The sequence below is a fragment of the Schistocerca piceifrons genome, chromosome 2, assembly GCF_021461385.2.
Source record: "Schistocerca piceifrons isolate TAMUIC-IGC-003096 chromosome 2, iqSchPice1.1, whole genome shotgun sequence".
NCBI lineage: Eukaryota > Metazoa > Arthropoda > Insecta > Orthoptera > Acrididae > Schistocerca > Schistocerca piceifrons.
In genome coordinates this window covers 276,884,140-276,906,676 of record NC_060139.1, presented here as the reverse complement: position 1 = coordinate 276,906,676, position 22,537 = coordinate 276,884,140, and the positions used below count along the sequence as shown (strand labels likewise).

General features: G+C 42.7%; 1 protein-coding gene across 2 annotated transcripts in view; it reads left to right on the top strand.

The window, feature by feature from the left end:
- Positions 1–2,609: 2,609 nt before the first annotated feature.
- The window catches only part of LOC124775073 (transmembrane protein 104 homolog), a 113,872-nt gene continuing 93,944 nt past the window's right edge, over positions 2,610–22,537 (top strand). Inside the window, exons 1-3 of one of the 2 annotated variants that reach the window (XM_047249878.1) lie at positions 2,610–2,993; positions 3,076–3,197; positions 15,943–16,045. In XM_047249878.1, coding sequence (XP_047105834.1) covers positions 2,949–2,993; positions 3,076–3,197; positions 15,943–16,045 — 270 coding nt within the window. In that variant the 5' untranslated portion in view covers positions 2,610–2,948. The remainder of the gene's footprint in view (positions 2,994–3,075; positions 3,198–15,942; positions 16,046–22,537) is intronic. The other variant, XM_047249877.1, reaches the window with a different exon arrangement.

Below are 22,537 nucleotides of genomic sequence, written 5' to 3'. Positions count from 1 at the left end.
AAACTTAACTGGGAAACTCACACAGGCATGCTATGCAAAAAAACTCTCACATGTAATCTTCTTGTTAGATAAACTGAGAGGCTCTGTTAGTAGAACACTCCTACTATATGCATACTTTGCTATGAGGAAACTGTCCAATTTCAAAGACTGTGTTTAAATGGCAATAAAAAAGCAATCAGATGGCTTATAGGACTACCACCCAGAGACTAATGCAGGTAGCATTTTAAAGAATTAAATATAATGACAGTCCCTGGCTTGTATATTTATATTTGTCTGCTATATGTCAAAGAAAATTCAAATAACTTTGACCTTAGGATGGTAATGCATTCACATAATACAAGAAATGGACATACAGTTGACATACCATTGCCAGACTAGCAAAGATTCACTGCAGTTATAAGTATCTAGCACCCACATTTTTAACAAATTATCCAAAAGTGCACATTCTATGCCCATAGATAAACTTAAAGTAAAAGTAGCAAAATAGATAAAAAGTAAAGTATTTTATACAGTTCAAGAATTTCGAGACAGTGTAATAAATAATATTGAATTTTGATGGTGCTTTTGTGAAGAAGTATATATTACAAAATTAGAAATATAATATTATGCAGGCAATTTGTCTTGTCAAATATGTTTATATATAGATGTATACAATGTATCTGTAACTTTTATTATGACACCGATTACATGAAAATGTTTAAAGGTGAATAAATATGAACAGTCTTGTGTATCAACTTCTCCCACTGCCCCTCCTATGTTACCACCCATAATGCTAATTCCCACACCTTCTACCCCTCTGCAGGTGTACCCCAGGGCTCTGCCTCTCCCCTCTCCTCTACCTCCTGTACACAGCAGATATGCCCCAACCCCCCCTCCAGTACACCTCTTGCAATATGCCGATGACACTGCATTCCTCGCCCTCGCTCCTACCCTCCAACGGTCCCAACGCCTTCTCCAGAATCACCTTGACCTTTTTGCCACATGGTGTAACCAGTGGCTCCTGAAAATCAATCCTTCCAAGACCCAGGCAATCTTCGTAGGTCGTACCACTCGCTCCTTCCGGCTCCTGGATTTCTCCCTTACTGTCTGTGCCCGTCCTGTCTGCCTCACCCCCACCCTCACCTACCTTGGCCTCACCATTGACCGTCACCTCACCTGGATCCCTCATCTCCGCTCCATCCAATCCAAAGCTCACAACCGCCTCCGACTCCTCAAACTCCTCTCTGGCCGGACACGGGGGTTGCACCCCTCTACCATCCTCCACACCTACAAATCCTTAATCCGTCCCACCCTCTGTTATGCCAGTCCCGCCTGGATATCTGCCCCCCCTCCCAAATTCTATAAGTCCCTCCAGATCCTTGAGCATCATGCACTCTGCCTCGCCTTCCATATACGCCTCCCGTCCCCCATGCGGATCCTCTATGACCTCATTCCTTTCCCCCATCTGCTCCTGTTCCTCGAACATATCTGCATACTCTACACCTCCCGCCACCTTGATCCCCCTCACCCCCTGGTTGCTCCTCTCCTCTCCTGTCCCCGCCCCCTGCCACGCCTTCACTGTTGTGTCCCCCCTATCCTCCATCTCTACACCCTTCATCTCCTTTCCCAAGGTGGCTTCCATCAACTCCCCCTCCCAGATGATGCCCTCTCTCCCTCCATCTATTCCTCCTATCAACTCTGATCCTCACCCCCCTCCTTTCCCTGGGCTCCCCCTTCTATTCTGTTTTCTCCCTACCAAACCTCTCCCTACCACCATTCTAACCCCCCCCCACCTCCCCCCCGAGTCCTTTTGTATTCCCCTCCTCTGCCTTCCCCACTCCCTGTCGCGTCTGCCCAGCACCCCCCACCCCTCTTATGGGTCCTCATCCCCCATCGGCTCCTTTCCCACCTCCCCCCCCCCACCTTTCGCTTTTCCTTTCCTTCCCCCCTTTTTCATTTTCCCATCATCTGTCCCGTTTCCCCCCACCTGCTCTCGGCTGTGGTATGCCACATTTGCCAACTTTTTAGTGCAGTGTTCCAGTGACTGTTCAGTGTTGTTCGTCTTTCTCGTGTTACGAACAGAAACCATGTTGCCGCTAGGTGTGAATTTTATGTCTTTTGCGAACAGAAACCAGACTGTCGCCGTGTTTTTTAATTCTCTGTCTATTGTTTTACCTGTCTGCTACGTATGTATTTTATTAGCATCATCATTCCTCTATTCTTTGTTTTAAGTTCCACGATTTTTTTTGCGCCATGTTACTCTTTAAGTCTCCGATTTTATCGCCTGTTTTTATTATTTATTCTCTTCATCTTTTTAACAAAGTCTGTAGGCTGAAGAGCGTCATACTAAGCTGCTGCCAGCCCGCCCCCTTCGGGGGGAATTGAAATTCAATAAAGAAAAAAAAGAAATGTAGCAACTTGTTGCGTCCCGAACAAATAACCCGTAAATTTTGTTCTTAGATCTCTTATACATTTAACAGCGGAATGTACGTGTTTTTAATATGCCGTGATGCCGTTTTAGTAAAAACCATTCAAGTAGATAAACGTCGCTTCCACCAACACTCAAGGCTTATTGAATTATTGACAAAGCGCTCCCAGCCCCTCCCACAGTCTAGCGTGGCGCTCCCGAGTACCGTTCCAGTCAAAGAGATAGAGAATACTTCCACTTAAACTCAGGTGCCTCGTGCTTAGTTGACCGTTACACTAAACACTGTGTAGGTACATGAGGTTCTTGGAAGTTTCTTTTAGGTAAATATTGTCTCAGCTGTGGTTGTTTTCGAACTCCCGAAATTAAACATGTATATCTGACTGCCACTGACGCATGTCGATACCGTTTTATCGATAGTGGCGAGGTACATAATGAAAAAATGATTTGATAGCTGGTGTGTCAGACTTTTACAAAGGAATGTTGGCGGAGATAAGCGTGGTTTCACATTCGACTGTGCCAGTAAAGTTTGACGCGTCTGATTATGCCAGGAATAGTGTCACATGTGGAAGATCAGTACTCAACATGGGTATGTGTGAGGTTAGGTTTCGTGTCACAGCTCGCAGCTAGGTGCTCTTTTTCTACTGTTTGTTGTTAATTGCATTTTTCAGACTGGCCTAGTATACGTATTCAACCTCATTGTCGGCACCGGGGCATTAACTTTACCAGCCGTTTTCAACCGAGCGGGATGGCTGCTAGGGCTAACTGTCATCTGCACATTGGCTTTCATAAGGTATGTTTCTCAAAGACCTGTTGACCCCTATTTAAAGCACAGTATTGTATTCGATAAACATATTCAGTATTCGAATATGGACACACAATGATGTACGTATTCTTATTTCTTTATGTCACTTGCTGTATAGACAGTAAGCAATGAAGAGGTGGGTTTCCTGCTGATTGTGATACTCAGTGTACACTCCATCGGACATTACATGGCGACTTACAAAATGGAGATGTGTTAAGCAGTATTGTATTTAGGATGATAGTTGCTTTGAAATTCATAACTTAATATGAACTGTGAAACGGCTGTAAATTAATTTTTAGCATAAACTTAGAAAACTGTCCATATGGAAAAGTTGCACATTATCGTTGGACGAGTCAGAATGCGAAGAGGGATAGGTTGGTGGGGGGAGGGGTAGGAAGAAAGGAGATGGACGCTCAACTCTAATAGGGGAGCGACAGCAGCAGGTTCTAATGTGACACCACCACTAACACTACCTAATGCCACAGAGTCCTCTGGCAAGCTGGATCTGCCAGTAACTGCCTAACTTCCTGTACCACACATTCATTAATTTTGTCATCGTCTTAAAAATTCTAGATGGTGCTGCTTCACTCATATAAATGGAATAATGTGTAAACCCTTGCAATCTGTGGTTTTAATCCTGATGATGGTGTAGGCAGCTGTCAAAAACTCAAACATTTTTATATGAAATAATGGTGCTTGAAAACACAGAAGATTTTATTCAGACAAGCTGCCACAAGAGAGTTTGATGATAAATATGTCTAACTTCATGTAGATAAAAAAAAATCTACTCAAGTGGTGGCAGAACACACATAGAAGATTGACAACAATCTTTCGGAACCAGTAGTGGCTCCTTCAGGCAGGAGGGTTGAAGGGGAAGGAAGAAGGGTCAAGGAAAAGGACTGGAGAGGGCAAGGAAAATGGGTATATTTTGTGAAAGTCACCCAGAACCATGGATCAGGGGAGACTTACCGTATGGGATGAGAAGGAAAGATGCAAACCCCCAGCAGTCAGTCTTTCCTTCTCATCCCTTACAGTAAGTCTCCCCTGACCCATGGTTCTGGGTGATTTTCCCAAAATCTACATGTTTTCCCTGACCTCTCCAGTCCTTTTCTGTCACCATTCTTCCTTCCTGTTCAACCCTTCTGCCTGGAGGAGGAGCCACTGGCTCTGAAAGCTTGCCACTCACAACAGTCTCTTAAGTGTGTGTTCTGCCGCCAATTGATGAGTAGATTTTTTAAATCCAACCAATTAAATAATTTTATCCATCTGTTGTTTTCATTGTTATAACTTCATGTAGAGCTGTTGGAAGCATAGTTTTTCTCAAAAAGTTTCAAATGTTGGATACTTTGCTGCAGACTGAAAATTTCTTTCTTGATAACACCTCTTGACAGTTGTGCAGCTTGCCCCTCTTACTCAGTTACTCATTTACAAATTTTGATCTTTGCTATATTAAATTATTCCATAACTCTGAGTAAGAAGGTTCTCATTAATGCAGAACATATCTAGTAAAAGAGATGCACCATTTTAATTTACACAAGTTTTGATAAGACAAGATGTTATGTTTATGTGGTATCTGAAGAGAAATGGCCTTAAGGAAGTGGAAAAAGTCAATAGTTGATTCATTTCCATTTAATGTGCCTAATACAGTAATTTCCATAAATACACATGCATAAAGCACTTATTTGTATTCTGTTGTAACCAAGCATCATGAAAAGAAATGTTAGGATTAGTTAACATTGCGGTACCATACATAGATCAATGGCTTCACTAACGTAGCACAGATATGAGCATTGAAAAGTGACCAAGAGACTAAAAACATTAACAACATAAAAAATGGTTTTTGCTGATGTGTGTTCATGCTATTCATGATTATTATATATCAAAAACCTGAAAATATCAAACCAGAGTGGGAAAATAGAGGGATGCGAATGTAATTATGTAATGTGCAATGTTTACAAAAACGAAAGAAAAATAGTTGACACATTGATTGAAACAAGAGTTACTCGACTATTGACAGGAAAGATAGGTTCTTCCAGTTGTCATTCAGCCAGTGCACAAGATCAGTTAAGTTCATTGCATCAGGATATCAGAGGAGTAAGGGGTAAGCTTAATGAGTTCCTTATTTGTGTTGAGGAATTAGGGTTGAGCAAACTGGTTGATATAACCTGCCTCTCTGAAGATCATGTGACCACTGGCATAGGTATGCTGAATGTTGCAGGATTCAAGTTAGTTTCTTACTTATGTTGAGAAAATATGGAGAAAGGCAGAGATGCCACATGTCAGAAACTGTCTTGATTTCAAGAGCATTGATATTAATAAATTTTGCTCAGAGCAGCACTTAGGAGCTTGTGAAACAGTAGTAGTATTTCATAAGTACTTTATAAAAGTAGGTATATACAGATCACCTTCAGGAAATTTTGACCCCTTCATAAAAAAAAAATCTGGAAGCTCTGTTGTCCTATCTCACAGTAAAAACAAGGAAATAGTGGTTGCTGGTGATTTTAATGTGGGTTGATTGAAAATATCTGTCAGTGAATAATTATTGCAGTCAGTAACATAATCACTCAATTTAGTTCCTACTGTGAACTTTGCAACTAGGATATGTAAATGCTCTGAGACTGGTATTGATAATATCTTTGTAAACAAATCTAGGGAAAAAAAATCATATCACAAAACCAGTTGTAAATGGGCTATCTGATCACTACATGCATCATCTTCTGTTTAATGTTGAAACTTGTCGGGATAAAAAATCTATTAAATCTGAGTACAGGAGTGTAATGAATAAGTCAAAAATTGAGAAACGCAGGAAATTACTCAAAGACATGAATTGGATATATGTTTACAATACTCCTGACTCAAATGGAAAATACAAAGCATTTGTTAATAAAGTTACCTCAACTTTTGAATATCATTTTCACCTAAAGGTAACTTGAATCACACAGAAGTCAAAAAATAAATCATGGATTACACAAGGATTAAAGATATCATGTGGGACAAAGAGGAGAGTGTAACTACTTTCTAGGAACAGCTCGCGTAATTACATCAGGCAACAAAATTAAAGCAGTATGGGGTATAGTGAAGACAGAGACAGTTGGGGCCAAAAAGGAAAAGGCACAGATAGCTCTAAAAATAAATGACACGTTGGTAACAAGTGCATGTAGTGTTGCAAACCTCTTAAACAAGTACTTCGTTTCTGTTATGACAGCTTCTGGTTATCAGGTTTGATGAACAGTGTAATGGAGTATCTGAGATCAGACTTTAAAAAAAGACTTCAGTAAAATGGAAATGACACTCGTGCCTCCCAAAGAAGTAGCATCCACCATAAAATCTTAAGTTTCTAGTGGATATGATTATACAACAACGAAGTTAATCAAAGAGTGCTCACGCAAGTTGAGTTCTATCTTAAGTTATTTGAATAAGCAATCTCTTATCAGTAGAACATTTCTGGACTGGTTATAATTTGCTGAAGTTGTGGCACTTTACAAGAGGGGGAATAAAGAGATACCATCAAACTATCAACCAATATCACTTTTGCTGGATTTCTCAAAAATATTGGGAAAGGTTGTGTTTAAGCACTCTCCTTAAGCATCTGATTGCAAATAATATGTTGTCCAAGTCACAGTTTGAATTTCTTAGTGGTTCTGATTTAGTGATAGCTGTTTACACTTTTTATGGAAAAAGTTCAAGGCAATTGTAAAATGCGTTTTAGACAGGCACATGCTGAGTAAAAAAGGGGACGGGAAAAATCCACCGTGGTTCAAAAACAAAGTTAGGAAACTACTGCGAAAGCAAAGAGAGCTTCACTGCAAATTTAAACGCAGCCAAGACCTCTCAGACAAACAGAAGCTAAACGATGTCAAAGTTAGCGTAAGGAGGGCTATGCATGAGGCGTTCAGTGAATTCGAAAGTAAAATTCTATGTACCGACTTGACAGAAAATCCTAGGAAGTTCTGGTCTTACGTTAAAACAGTAAGTGGATCGAAACAGCACATCCAGACACTCTTGGGTGATAATGGCATTGAAAGAGAAGATGACACGCGTAAAGCTGAAATACTAAACACCTTTTTCCAAAGCTGTTTCACAGAGGAAGACCGCACTGTAGTTCCTTCTCTAAATCCTCACACGAACGAAAAAATGGCTGACATCGAAATAAGTGTCCAAGGAATAGAAAAGCAACTGAAATCACTCAACAGAGGAAAGTCCACTAGACCTGATGAGATACCAATTCGATTCTACACAGAGTATGCGAAAGAAATTGCTCCCCTTCTAACAGCTGTGTACCGCAAGTCTCTAGCGGAATGGAAGATTCCAAATGACTTGAAAAGAGCACAGGTTGTTCCAGTTTTCAAGACGGTTCGTTGAACAGATGCACAAAACTATAGGCCTATATCTCTGACATCTATCTGTTGTAGAATTTTAGAATGTGTTTTTTGCTCGCATATCACACCATTTCTGGAAACCCAGAATCTACTCTGTAGGAATCAACATTGATTCCGGAAACAGCGATCGTGCGAGACCCAAACTCGCTTTATTTGTTCATGAGACCCAGAAAGTATTAGATACAGGCTCCCAGGTAGATGCCATTTTCCTTCCAGCTGTGTGGCTGGATGCAAGAGTTTTTAGCAAACAGAACACAGCATGTTGTTCTCAATGGAGAGACAACTACAGACGTTAAAGTAACCTCTGGCATGCCACAGGGGAGTGTTATGGGACCATTGCTTTTCACAATATATATAAATGACCTAGTAGATAGTGTCGGAAGTTCCATGTGGCTTTTTGCAGATGATGCTGTAGTATACAGAGAAGTTGCAGCATTAGAAAATTGTAGCGAAATGCAGGAAGATCTGCAGCAGATAGGCACTTGGTGCAGGGAGTGGCAACTGATCCTTAACATAGACAAATGTAATGTATAGCGGATACATAGAAAGAAGGATCCTTTATTGTATGATTATATGATAGCAGAACAAACACTGGTAGCAGTTACTTCTGTAAAATATCTGGTAGTATACCTATGGAACGATTTGAAGTGGAATGATAATATAAAATTAATTGTTGGTAAGGCGGGTGCCAGGTTGAGATCCATTGGGAGAGTCCTTAGAAAATGTAGTCCATCAACAAAGGAGGTGGCTTACAAAACACTCGTCACAGGGTTATTTGGTAAGCGTGATAGCGTTACGGAGATGGTTAGCAAACTCAAGTGGCAGACTCTGCAAGAGAGGTGCTCTGCATCGCGGTGTAGCTTGCTGTCCAGGTTTCGAGAGGGTGTGTTTCTGGATGAGGAATCAAATATATTTCTTCCCCCTACTTATACGTCCCGAGGAGATCACGAACATAAAATTAGAGACATTTGAGTGCGCACTTAGGCTTTCCGGCAGTCGTTCTTCCCGTGAACCATACCCGACTGGAACAGGAAAGGGAGGTAATGGAGTGGCACGTAAAGTGCCCTCCACCACACACCGTTGGGTGGCTTGCGGATTATAAATGTAGATGTACAGTGAGAGTGTACTTAACTCATTAGATAATAAATTAAAAGCTACTGGCATTTTCTGTGACTTGTCAAAAGCCTTTGACTATGTGAACCACACTATTCTCTTCAGTAAATTAGAATATTATGGTGTCACCAGCAGTGCTGCGAAATGGTTTGAGTCTTATCTAATTAACAGGAAACAAAGGGTGTTGCGGGAAAATACCTGTGCAGTAAGCAGTCAATCTTCATCTGACTGGGAATTAATTACATGTGGTGTTCCTCAAGTTTCCACTTAGGGTCCATTGCTTTTTCTTGATCTTTAATCTGTTACATTGCCAGATGCTAAGTTTGTTTTGTTTGTAGATGATAAAAATATTGCAATAAGTAGCAAGTAAAGTACAGATTTAGAAATAGCTGCAAATCAAATTTTCACTGGCATTAATAAATGGTTTAAAGCTAAGTCACTGTCATTAAGCTGTGAAAAAAACCAACTATATGCAGTTCACAACCTGTAAGAGATTTCCTTCCAGCTTGCATATAATGTGAAGACATGCAGATTGGAGAGGTTGACAGTGTTAAATTTTTGGCGTTACAACTTGATAATAAATTCAGTTGGCAAGGGCATGCCGCAGAATTGCTGAAGTGCCTACACAAGTCTGTTTTTGCAGTGAGAATGATGTCAGATGTAGGAGATATAAATATGAAAAAAACTTGCATGCCTTACTTTCGTTCTATTGTCATGTGGGTTAATATTCTGGGTTAACTCATCAAACCGAGCAAAAGTTTTTAGTGTGTAATAAGAATCATTTGTGGTGTAAATTCAACATCATGTAGAAACGTTTTCAAGGCACTTTGTATTCTAACCACTGCTTCTCAGTATATTTATTCCTTGATGAAATTTGTTGCAAGTAATATATCTCTGTTTCCAGCCAATAGCTCAATACTTACTAGCAATACTAGGAATAAGAACAATCTGCATAAAGACCTAAAATCACTTACCTTGGTCCAAAAAGGGGTCCAATATTCAGGAACACATATTTTCAATAAATTGCCAGCAACCATTAAAAACTTGGTTTCAGATAAAGCACAGTTTAAACAGAGTTTGGAAGACTTTTTGATAGGCAATTCATACCTTATAGATGAATATCTTAACTGGTACTGTTAGGCCAGCTTAAGTAAAAATGTCTGCTAGATTTCAGTTTTGACAGCACTTGGTCACAACAGTCAAGATTAGGTATTTTGTGTATGATAAATTTATTAATAGTACATAACAGCGATTCATTCTGACAGCATATTATTCTGTAAATATTAGCTGCGCCAGTCTACTGTATTGTATTCACTTATTTTCGCAATCTCTTGACAAATGATCAGGGTAACAAGTATTACATTCAAAAGTTTTTGTTTTTTATGTTATACTCTCCACATGTTCCACACCCAGGAGAATCATCTCATTTTTTGGGTCTGTAGAATGAAAACTAAATATAATCTAATCTCTGGCACCAATTTGTAATGCGGCTGTCATCTTCCAACCATTCTAGACCTCAGGCAATACTAAATTTGTCTCACTGCAACCTAATAATAGTAAAATAAACAAAACTTCACATAGGTTGAGTCACATATGGACATATTGCTCATTAATCATGTCTGAAATAGTATGGCTTATCGGAAACATGTTACGGAGAGAAGTAGCCCAGTTGTTAGTGCACTGGAAATGCATTCAGTAGGACAATGGTTCACATTACTGTCCGGCCATCCTGATTTAGGTTTTCCATTATTTCTCTATATCACATAAGGCAAATGATGGGATGGCTCCTCAGAAAGGGCAAGATTGATTTACTTCGCCATCCTTCCCTTATCCTAGCTTGTGCTGCTTCTATAATGCCCACTTTGTTTACAGGACATTAAACACTAACCTTCCTTCCATTCTTTTTAGCAGCATGTTTGGTGTCGTCCTCTGGCAGCCACTGTTGTTCCTTTGTGGAGTGTTGCACAAAATGGAATTAGAGCTACCCCAGGAAAGCATTCAGGACCTCTTTGACCCATGTTGCTATGATGTTTAAAGATTGATTACTGTAAGCGGGTGTTAAACAACATACTGAACTCTTGATTGGATGGTCATGTTTCATTCTGTTGTCCTAATCACTCCTGTATTATCATTTACATAATCTGTAGTGTAAAGTTTATCTGAATCACTTATATACTTTCCGGTGTTCTGATTTTAACAAACATAGTTGTATTACATGTGAAAATACTATCTCCTGCTGAGCTGCACACACCAGTAAAACTGAGACCTCACAAAAAAGTTGATGTAGTCATTAATCCATATCGTGTTGCCATCATCAGAAGGAGGAGACATGCTGAAAGATCCATGTGAAGCTATGGGCCATTATAAAAATTTTTGTGTTGTGTTTGCATAATGCAGGTTGCTGATGTGGGAAAGTTATTGTTCTTTTCTATTATTATTCATCAAGTTGACAGTGCCATTTTACAGTCCAGCCTCATTGGCATGTGACTTGCAATAGCCAGTTTTTCATGCCAGAGGATTGTTGTTGACTGAAAGCAGTGGCAAATTAATAATTTCTTCAAATGCAGCCAAATGTTAAGAGCTTCCTGAATTGCAAAAAACCAATGCAAAAGAGACATCAAATTGAATATGAATTTCAAATATCCATCCCACTCCTCCTACAGTGGTAGTCTGCCCTCCACCTGAGCTATGCAATATCCTTGCCTGGTCCTACCCTACCCTTGCCTAATGGCTCATAAAGCCCGCAATAGACCCAGAAGCAAGGCTTGTCCCATACATTCTCCTACTACCATGTTGTTGTAATTTCAGTCAAATCATTGATAAGTAGTTGATCATGTTTGTAAACCCAGAATTTATTATTATTTATTATTATTATTATTATTATTATTACATTAATGCCCTCCACTGCTTCTGTTTTGTGATAAGATTGTGATACCTCTCCAAGAACACATTCAAAATTTGTTCCTCCCTTATGGTCTGTCACCACTTGCTTAAAAACTCAATCCCTTACTAAACTATTCGGTTCATGCTGCTGTTTGGTGTCTTGGTGTCTACCTGTCTCCTTTCCAGTTTTATAAATTATAGAGCACAGCAATCAGTCGTCCTTTTTTTTCCAGGTTTTATTTGGCAAATCCAGATTTCGGCTAGTGCCTAGCCATAATCTGTGCACTATTTTCTATTCTCAAAACATGTCACTTCCCTGTTGTTTGGGCTTTAAAGTTCTTGGTATTCAAAGAACTTTCCTAATGGAAGGTAACCAGATGCTTTCAGTTATTACCAGTCAGTTTAAGCCACTGCAAGATTATTGTGCAGTATCACACTACTATGTATCACACTTGGTAATGAAAACTGACATGGCTGAAAGTGAACGAGGGAAAAAGGGGAGGCAGGAGGGCAACAAATGATAAGTCACTTGTGTGGTAAAATGTTGTTGAACTGGCCTTGGTTATTCCAGCCAGGTTTACTTTTGATAACTGTTGGCCTACCAATATGTGTTTCAGCATCCACCAGTAGCAGTAGCTTCTCTGCATACTCTTTCCCATCCTGTATCATGCCTATATGACCAACCAGCCCCACTTTCTTAATTTTCCCTCCCCTGGTTTCAACCCGGGATTCCCCCTTCCCACTCCCCACTTCCCTCTCTCCCCCCACTTCCCTCTCTCCCCCCACTTCCCTCTCTCCCCCCCCCCCCCCACTCCTCTCTCCCCCCACTTCCCTCTCTCCCCCCACTTCCCTCTCTCCCCCCACTTCCCTCTCTCCCCCCACTTCCCTCTCTCCCCCACTTCCCTCTCTCCCCCCCCACACTTCCCTCTCTCCCCCCCCACACTTCCCTCTCTCCCCCCCCCCACACTTCCCTCTCTCCCCCCCCCCCACACTTCCCTCTCTCCCCCCCAACACTTCCCTCTCTCCCCCCCAACACTTCCCTCTCTCCCCCCCCCACACTTCCCTCTCTCCCCCCCCCCCCCACACTTCCCTCTCTCCCCCCCCCCCACACTTCCCTCTCCCCCCCCCAACACTTCCCTCTCTCCCCCCCCCCACACTTCCCTCTCTCCCCCCCCAACACTTCCCTCTCTCCCCCCCCACACTTCCCTCTCCCCCCCCCCACTTCCCTCTCCCTCCCCCCCACTTCCCTCTCCCTCCCCCCCACTTCCCTCTCCCTCCCCCCACACTTCCCTCTCTCCCCCCCACACTTCCCTCTCTCCCCCCCACACTTCCCTCTCTCCCCCCCCACACTTCCCTCTCTCCCCCCCCCACACTTCCCTCTCTCCCCCCCCCACACTTCCCTCTCTCCCCCCCACACTTCCCTCTCTCCCCCCCCACACTTCCCTCTCTCCCCCCCCCCCCACTTCCCTCTCTCCCCCCCACACTTCCCTCTCTCCCACCCACACTTCCCTCTCTCCCACCCACACTTCCCTCTCTCCCCACCCACACTTCCCTCTCTCCCACCCACACTTCCCTCTCTACACCCCCCCCCCACACTTCCCTCTCTACCCCCACACACTTCCCTCTCTCCCCCCACACACTTCCCTCTCCCCCCCCCCCACACTTCCCTCTCTCCCCCCCCCACACTTCCCTCTCTCCCCCCCCACACTTCCCTCTCTCCCCCCCCCACACTTCCCTCTCTCCCCCCCCCACACTTCCCTCTCTCCCCCCCACACTTCCCTCTCTCCCCCCCCACACTTCCCTCTCTCCCCCCCCCCACACTTCCCTCTCTCCCCCCCACACTTCCCTCTCTCCCCCCCACACTTCCCTCTCTCCCCCCCACACTTCCCTCTCTCCCCCCCACACTTCCCTCTCCCCCACACTTCCCTCTCCCCCCCACACTTCCCCCTCCCCCCCCCCCCCCCACTTCCCTCTTTCTCCCCCCCACACACACTTCCCTCTTTCTCCCCCCCACACTTCCCTCTTTCTCCCCCCCCACACTTCCCTCTTTCTCCCCCCCCCCCCACACTTCCCTCTTTCTCCCCCCCCCACACTTCCCTCTTTCTCCCCCCCCACACTTCCCTCTTTCTCCCCCCCCACACTTCCCTCTTTCTCCCCCCCCACACTTCCCTCTTTCTCCCCCCTCCCCCACTTCCCTCTTTCTCCCCCCCCCCCCACTTCCCTCTTTCTCCCCCCCCCCCCCCCCCCGCCCTCCACTTCCCTCTTTCTCCCCCCCCCACACTTCCCTCTTTCTCTCCTCCCCCCACACACTTCCCTCTTTCTCCCCCCCCCCCCCCCACACTTCCCTCTTTCTCTCCCCCCCCCCCACACTTCCCTCTTTCTCCCCCCCCCCCCCCCCACACTTCCCTCTTTCTTCCCCCCCCCACACTTCCCTCTTTCTCTCCCCCCCCTCCCCCCACACTTCCCTCTTTCTCCCCCCCCACACTTCCCTCTTTCTCCCCCCCCCCACACTTCCCTCTTTCTTCCCCCCCCCACACTTCCCTCTTTCTTCCCCCCCCCACACTTCCCTCTTTCTCCCCCCCCACACTTCCCTCTTTCTCCCCCTCACTCTCTCTCTCTCTCTCTCTCTCTCTCTCTCTCTCTCTCTCTCTCTCTCTCTCTCTCTCATAACCCCCCCCCCACCCGTGTGTGTGTGTGTGTGTGTGTGTGTGTAGTTGCTGCTTCTTGTTCTTGTGTTTTTTTAGACTTACATAGTTGACCAAATCTCGATATTGGTAGAGAGAGAGAGAGAGAGAGAGAGAGAGGGGGGGAGAGAGAGAGAGAGAGCGCTGTTGTCACCCTGAAGTATGGTGGAAACACCTGTACTAGGGATTGTTCAGTTGGAAGTGGTGGATAGCAGTGCCTTTCTCTGACCTTCGAAGTGACATTGCCATCCATTTATAGGGAACCTACTGTTTAATGCAGAATCTTAACCATAGTGTAATTGCACATTTTAGCCCCTTAAAACATTGATTTTTTTATTAATGGAAAAATCCTTTAGTGAATGATTTTATATGTAGACGTATAAAAAGTCTTTAGTTTCTTTGTTGATATGAAGTTGAATTTTATATTTCACAATGGTTTGCCATGAATGGAAATCTTGGAGGAGATGACTGGAGCACAGTAGACATGGTTGTCTTGTACCACTTACGAGCACTTGTCAGCCGTCTGATGAACTGTCGTCACTTTGTCGCCAATGGTGTAACATCATATTCTCTTCAATTTCTGGGCCACTAATTTCTGTCTTAGTCAGGTTCACTAGCGCCATCTGTTATCAGAAGCACTGCCTAAACAATACAGGACAGATGCTGAAAACACTTTTTTTGTTGTTGAGTATTCAGAGCTGCAGATAGTAAAGACAGTATGTAAGGGCAGCCATGTCAACCAAAACATGACAGCCAGGCTACATACAAATGTAGGACTTGATGCTCTCTAGCAGCCAAACACTATCAGTGCAAAAATTAATATAAGAGAGGTTTCGTTTTTTCGAAGTTGTATAAAACTTCTTGAAGAGATTAAGAATTTTAAGTTTCTGTCAAAATAATAAAAGGAGATAACTTGGCACTTCGTTAGCTGGTTAATATACACAAAAATTAAGAGGTTTAAACATTATAGCACAGAAAAGGCTGGGTATCAAAACGTATCTTCCATTTGCAGTTGAAGGATTACATGTATAGCACCAAGGACACTCTTCTTCCACAGTAAAACATTTATATATATAACATATATATTTCAAATTTATGTCGCTACTAACTAAAGCATTTGGGTTCAGTTTGGTCTTAATATAGATGAACATTGCTGTAATGTCAAAAACATGTATTGGATATTTAATGTAAGAATTTGGTTGTAATAAACTTTGCTGTTAAAACATGCACTTATATCTCCCTCAGTAATGTGTCAAATATGAACATATTAGTTTTTGACAGTGAAATGTTAACAAGTTTCATGCTGAATAAGGTTGCAGTGTGAGTTTAATGTTTTTGAAATGTAATGCTCACACTGTGTCATATGTGGCAAGAAATCTGTGAAGATTTTATTGCATTGACACATTATTACATCTTTATACCCAAACATTGGAGGTTTGGTTATGTTAATGACTTGGATGAATGTTTGTAAACGTTATTTGTGACAGCTTTATCCCTTCACCCCCATTAAATATTTTCAGGACAGTTATTGTTATTGTTATTGTTATTGTTATTATTATTATTATTATTATTATTATTATTATTACTATTATTACTATTACTGTTATTCTGTTCTGGTTATCATGTCTCATTTGACTGATTGCAGCCTATAATTATCATTTCTTATTGTTTCAGCTTCATTACCGTCACATTCGTGATAGAAACCATGGCTTCAGCAAATGCTATTATGCAGTGGAAACGTTTGCAGCAAATGAAGAGAGTAAGCCAAACCCTTCTGGTAAATGCTTGGTAGCTTATGGCTAAAGTAATCAAATCTTTCAGTACCTGTCACCTTTGTCATCTCCAAAAGTTCTTTGAGGGGTTGTGTTAACACTCAGCCTTCAGTTAGAGTATCGTCCCATACTGTCTGTCACTGGACAGTCTGGGCTGCAAGTTTGTGCACTTTCTGTAGCACTCCAGGAACACAAATGGAGATAATTGTGTCGCTTTTATGAGCACTTGCTTTCAAACTGCCTACAATCAGAAACAGATGCACGGAATACATTTCATGAGCACTTGGAAGAAAATGGTGCCTCACAAGAGGGGATGAAAGAAGAGAGGACCTTGAGGGAGTGTAACATGGCATCTCCCAAAAAGAGTTGATACTGGAGAAGTAGGCAGGAATGGGAAAATAAATTGAGGGATGAATGTGACAAGGAATTGAAGGACGTGAGGTGTGCTCAAAAAATTCCAGAATTTCAACCACAAAATTTTTCTACAATTGCCTTTTACTTGTGTTGCAGGGTCTCCTTCAAAATATTCTGCTCCACAATTGATACACTACTCCCAATGCCTTATCCATTTTCAAAAGTGGTCTTGGTACACTTCTTGCTGGATTGTGTGAAGTGCTGTCTGCAAAGTATCTTTTATTTTAATTGAATCAATTGTCAGTTCTTGGTGAAACACTGTTAATTAACTAAACAAACACTGTTTTTTGCTTTGTTTGAGAGTCTTATTATTAATGTTACTGCACAACCTAATAAGTCCATTTTCAAGTAGGTTACTGATGCCCAAAGATGATAATGCACAGACAAACTTGATGACAATGCAAAAATAATCATCTCAACTTCTTAAGGTATCGATCCATAGCTTAATGTAAAATGAAATGAGCCTGTGGCATTGTTGGCCGGGAGGCCCCATCTGGGGAAGTTGGGCCGCCGACTGCAAGTCTTATTTCAGTCGACGCCACTTTGGGCAACTTCCGTGCTGGTGATGAGGATGAAATGGTGATGAGGACAACACAACACAGGAAATCCTAGGAAGTTCTGGTCTTACGTTAAAACAGTAAGTGGATCGAAACAGCATATCCAGACACTCTGGGGTGATGATGGCGTTGAAAGAGAGGATGACACGCATAAAGCTGAAATACTAAACACCTTTTTCCAAAGCTTTTTCAAAGAGGAAGATCACACTGCAGTTCCTTCTCTAAATCCTCACACGAACGAAAAAATGGCTGACATCGAAATAAGTGTCCAAGGAATAGAAAAGCAACTGAAATCACTCAACAGAGGAAAGTCCACTGGACCTGATGAGATACCAATTCGATTCTACACAGAGTACGTGAAAGAACTTGCTCCCCTTCTAACAGCTGTGTACCGCAAGTCTCTAGCGGAATGGAAGATTCCAAATGACTGGAAAAGAGCACAGGTAGTTCCAGTTTTCAAGAAAGGTCGTTGAACAGATGCGCAAAACTATTGGCCTATATCTCTGACATCTATCTGTTGTAGAATTTTAGAATGTGTTTTTTGCTCACATATCATGTAGTTTCTGGAAACCCAGAATCTACTCTGTAGGAATCAACATTGATTCCGGAAACAGCGATCGTGTGAGACCCAACTCGCTTTATTTGTTCATGAGACCCAGAAAATACTAGATACAGCCTCCATCAGACCAGGTGTGTGGCTGAATTGAATAGTTTTTAGCAAACAGAACCCAACATGTTGTTCTCAATGAAGAGATGTCTACAGACGTTAAAGTAATCTCTGGCGTGCCACAGGGGAGTGTTATGAGACCATTGCTTTTCATAATATATACAAATGACCTAGTAGATAGTGTCGGAAGTTCCATGTGGCTTTTTGCGTATGATGCTGTAGTATACAGAGAAGTTGCAGCATTAGAAAATTACAGAGAAATGCAGGAAGATCTGCAGCGGATAGGCGCTTGGTTCAGGGAGTGCAAATGATCCTTAACATAGACAAATGTAATGTATAGTGAATACATAGAAAGAAGGAGCCTTTATTGTATGATTATATGATAGCAGAACAAACACTGGTAGCAGTTACTTCTGTAAAATATCTGTTAGTATGCGTATGGAACGATTTGAAGTGGAATGATCATATAAAATTAATTGTTGGTAAGGCGGGTGCCAGGTTGAGATTCATTGGGAGAGTCCTTAGAAAATGTAGTCCATCAACAAAGGTGGCGGCTTACAAAAAACTCGTCACAGGGTTATTTGGTAAGTGTGATAGCATTACGGAGATGGTTAGCAAACTCAAGTGGCAGACTGCAAGAGAGGTGCTCTGCATCACAGTGTAGCTTGCTGTCCAGGTTTCGAGAGGGTGTGTTTCTGGATGAGGAATCGAATATATTGCTTCCCCCTACTTATACCTCCCGAGGAGATCACGAATGTAAAATTAGAGAGATTTGAGTGTGCACATAGGCTTTCCAGCAGTTGCTCTTTTCGCAAACCATACGCGACTGCGACAAGATAGGGAGATAATGACAGTGGCACGTAAAGTGCCCTCCACCACACACCGCTGGGTGGCTTGCGGATTATAAATGTAGATGTAGATGTAATACACAAACGGAGACTCTCTCCAACCTGGCCGGGAATCGAACCTGGCCCGCTGCATGGTAGGCAAGCATGTAACCGCTCGGCTAAGCGGGCAGACTGCTTAATGTAAAATTATGTCAGTGAACATTTTTTAACAAATTATATACATAATTGCACATTCAGCAATTACACTAACATGACACGACTAAACTCATCTAAAAGAGGTGAACAACTGAATTGGGTTTACTTGTTTAATGATTGGGGGGGGGGATGTACAAATCTGTCTTTTAATTTCTAAAATTTCTAATTGGTTGAGTTTAGGTCCCATTTTGTGTGTGTGTGTGTGTGTGTGTGTGTGTGTGTGTGTGTGTGTGTGTGTGTAAGACTTGTACATCTATTATTTATTTGTGATTATTCTTCAGGCAGTGTTCTGCAGAGGCTGAATTCTGTGAGGTTCTTTATGTGTGGTGCAGGTTGACCTCCCCGTCTGCCCAATGTAGCAAGGCTGACACTCACAGCATGTGATTTTATAAAGGCTCCTTTTTGTAATGGCTGGTTGTCTGTCTTTTGCATTGAACAAACAGCTACCTATTGTCTGAGGGACAGAGGAAAAAACAGAGAAACCCTTTGTCTGCAAATTGTTACTTAACTTATTTGATGAAATCCCTATAAAACATAATCTGCACCACTAGGGCAGATAAAGGAAAGACTAATGCTGTTAAATAAAACAGATTATACAAGCAAAGCGGAAGATTTTCCGAGTCAGTGCAGCTACAAAAACTACACACACACACACACACACACACACACACACACACACACACACACACACACACCCAGCAGCTAGTTACAATGGTCATGCTAAGCAGGTAGTAAACAAATGCTCCATCTTTTCTGAATATGCCTGTCAGAGCATTCTGCAAATGAACCCTAGGGCACTACTACTGTATGGTTTGCTGAAGCTACATAAATCAGAAGTGCCATTGCATCCTGTGGTATTCACAATACAAGCTCCAGTACACAAGATTGCCAGGTGGGTCAACACCATCTTGAAGAAGAAACTGTAGTTCAGAGGCAAATATAGCATTAGGAACAGTTTGGATTTAGTTAACAAGGTGCTAGATGTTAAGATTCCAACAAATGCAAAATTAGGCTCTCTTGATGTGCATAGCTGTTCACATGTATTCCAGTGAAAGACTGTGTAGATATTGTCACAATCATTGTATTCACACATCATCAATCCAGAAGAGCAGCTGAGCATTGTTAGTGCAGTGGAATGTTGTTTAAATCAAAATTATTTCTGTTTTCAAGGGAGCCAGCAAACAGATGGTCTGGCAATGGGCTAACCTTCATCACTCTTACTAGCAGAAATTTTCATGGACAAGTGGGAGACTGATTTTCTTAAGAGGGAACCACAGGAGAAACATGTTCTGTATTGATACAGATATGTAGATGACATTCTTTGTATGTGGAAATGTTCCCGTAGACAACTCCACAAATTTGTGGAAAATGTGAACCAGTGGCACCCTAACTTAAAGGCCAGCGTGGAGTTGGGGGGGGGGAGGGGGAAGGGGGGGGGGGGAACATAAATTTCCTGGACAGTAGCTTAAAGACGAAAGATAGTAACCATAAATTTATAATTTACCGAGAAGACTCCTTCACCAACACTTTCATCCTGGCTTCCTCCTGAATAGGGATGTGGAAATGGATTAATAATTGCTTGAATAATTGGAAAAATTGATTGGAAAGAATAGTTGAAAAAATTTTAAAGTTAATTTATGAATCTGTGCACGATCTCGGGTTAACTTTAACCGATACCAATATCAACAGACCTTTAATATCATTAAATTCAAGGTCAATAAACATAACTTGTATTATGTACTGCTGCTTCCAGTAGTGTGCGGTACCAAATAATCACCGCAACCATTGAAATTGTCAATCTGTCACACAAAGCACAATTATTCTTGTCTGCACTGAACCTCTTGACGTTGGATCTCTGCAACGAGTGAAGTGATGAATAGATAGGATAACTTTTTATAATACTTTTAATGAATGGTTAAAATACACATTTTTTAACAATGCTGGTATGACGGATCCAAGCATACATCCATATGCTCCCACTTCCTGAAACAAAAGGATGAAGATACATGAATTAATAAACTGAGGAGTGTATTTCTTATTTTGTTTCATACAGATATTTAATGATGTATCAAACCAAAACAACTCGTTAGGTGTCTTTGGTTTAGAGCTCATTCAGTGTACATATAGCTTATATATAAGAAAAGAAAAATAATGATTCAACACACTCTTAACATTGTACAACTTATAAACACGCAACATTCTACCACATGATCCGCTGTCTCCTTTCAGTCCCTATGTCCCAAGAAGACTTTGACCAGTAACTTAACACAATAAAAACAATAGCCACAAATAATCAATTTAATCCCACATTATTGATAAAGTTTTAGGTAAAAAGATGAAGAACCAAACCAGGTCCCTACTGTCCCCAATGAAAAATGCAGATAAACTGGAAAAGAAAGGGTGCAGATTACCGTTTGTAGGGAAAACATCAAATAGGATAAGTAACATTTTGAAGGCAAAGGATTTCTCTGTGTTTTTCTGTCTCCCTCAGACAACAGATAGTTGCTCGTTCAATGCAAAAGACAAACAACCAGCCATCACAAAAAGTGAGGTTTATGAAATCACGTGCCATGAGCCCCCCTGCGGGTCCGGGGATTAGAATAGGCCCGCGGTATTCCTGCCTGTCGTAAGAGGCGACTAAAAGGAGTCCATCCCCCTCACGGGGGTAGTTCGCGCCTGCGTCCGGAGACGGACGGTTCCACGACCTATCATCGTGGTCCTTTTGGTTTTTTCACTTCTCGTTTCTTCCTTCCTTTTGTTGGTTCCTTTCTTTGCTCTTCTCCACCTCACTGTCTTCCTTACTCTTTCCCTTGCCTTCTCCTTGCCTTCTCATTGCTTTTTTCTCCTTGCCTTCTCATTGCCTTTTTCTCCTTGCCTTCTCATTGCTTTCTTCTCCTTGCCTTCTTATTGCCTTCTTCCCCTTGCTTTCTCATTGCCTTCTTCTCCTTGCCTTCTCTGGTCTCCGCCTCGGCGTTTGAGACAGTCTGTCCTCTTTCTCCCTCTCTCTCTTCTTTTTCCTCTTCTTCCTTCCTCCCTGTGCGTGCCTGAAGGCCGACCCACGCGCTCGCACGCTTAGCCGGTGACGGGGTAACGCGTAGGTCCCCGCCCTGGGTAGACATGTAAGGCACGCGCGTACCCCCTGGTAAAGGCCAGGCCCGGGGAGGGGTGATTGCCTGAGCTGATACCTTCTGACCATGCCGATTGGTCCCTCCGTCTGTTTCTCGGGAGGTGTGACCTGAGGTGTAAACATTCACCTAAGGCGGGAGTGCCCTCTGAGAGGGTCCCCACAAGGAAGGAGCGCGCCATCGGAGACGCTGGCAATCATGGGGGATTCCTCCGCAATGGATTCTACTCCATCTCTTTCGACTTCGACCCAAAAACGGAAACGTGACCAGCCAACAGTGACAAAAGTACTACCGCCTGCCCCACAGTTCCTCGTAGTTTCTCGAACTGAGGACGGAAAGGATTTTTCCTCTGTCAACCCTTTCGTTATTCAGAAGGGCGTAGATGCCATAGCCGGATCTGTCAAATCCTGTACCAGGTTGCGTAACGGCACCTTATTACTGGAAACTGAGAATGCCTTTCAGGCACAAAAACTGCTTCGGGCCACCCTCCTGTACACGTTCCCTGTCCGGGTGGAGGCCCACCGAACTTTGAATTCGTCTCGTGGTGTGGTCTATACTGGCTCCCTCGACGGATTGACTGACGAGGAGCTTCAATCATTCCTCGCTGAGCAGGGCGTGACGGCTGTCCATAGGGTCATGAAAAAGGTCAACAATGACCTTGTACCGACCCGGACAATTTTCTTGACCTTCG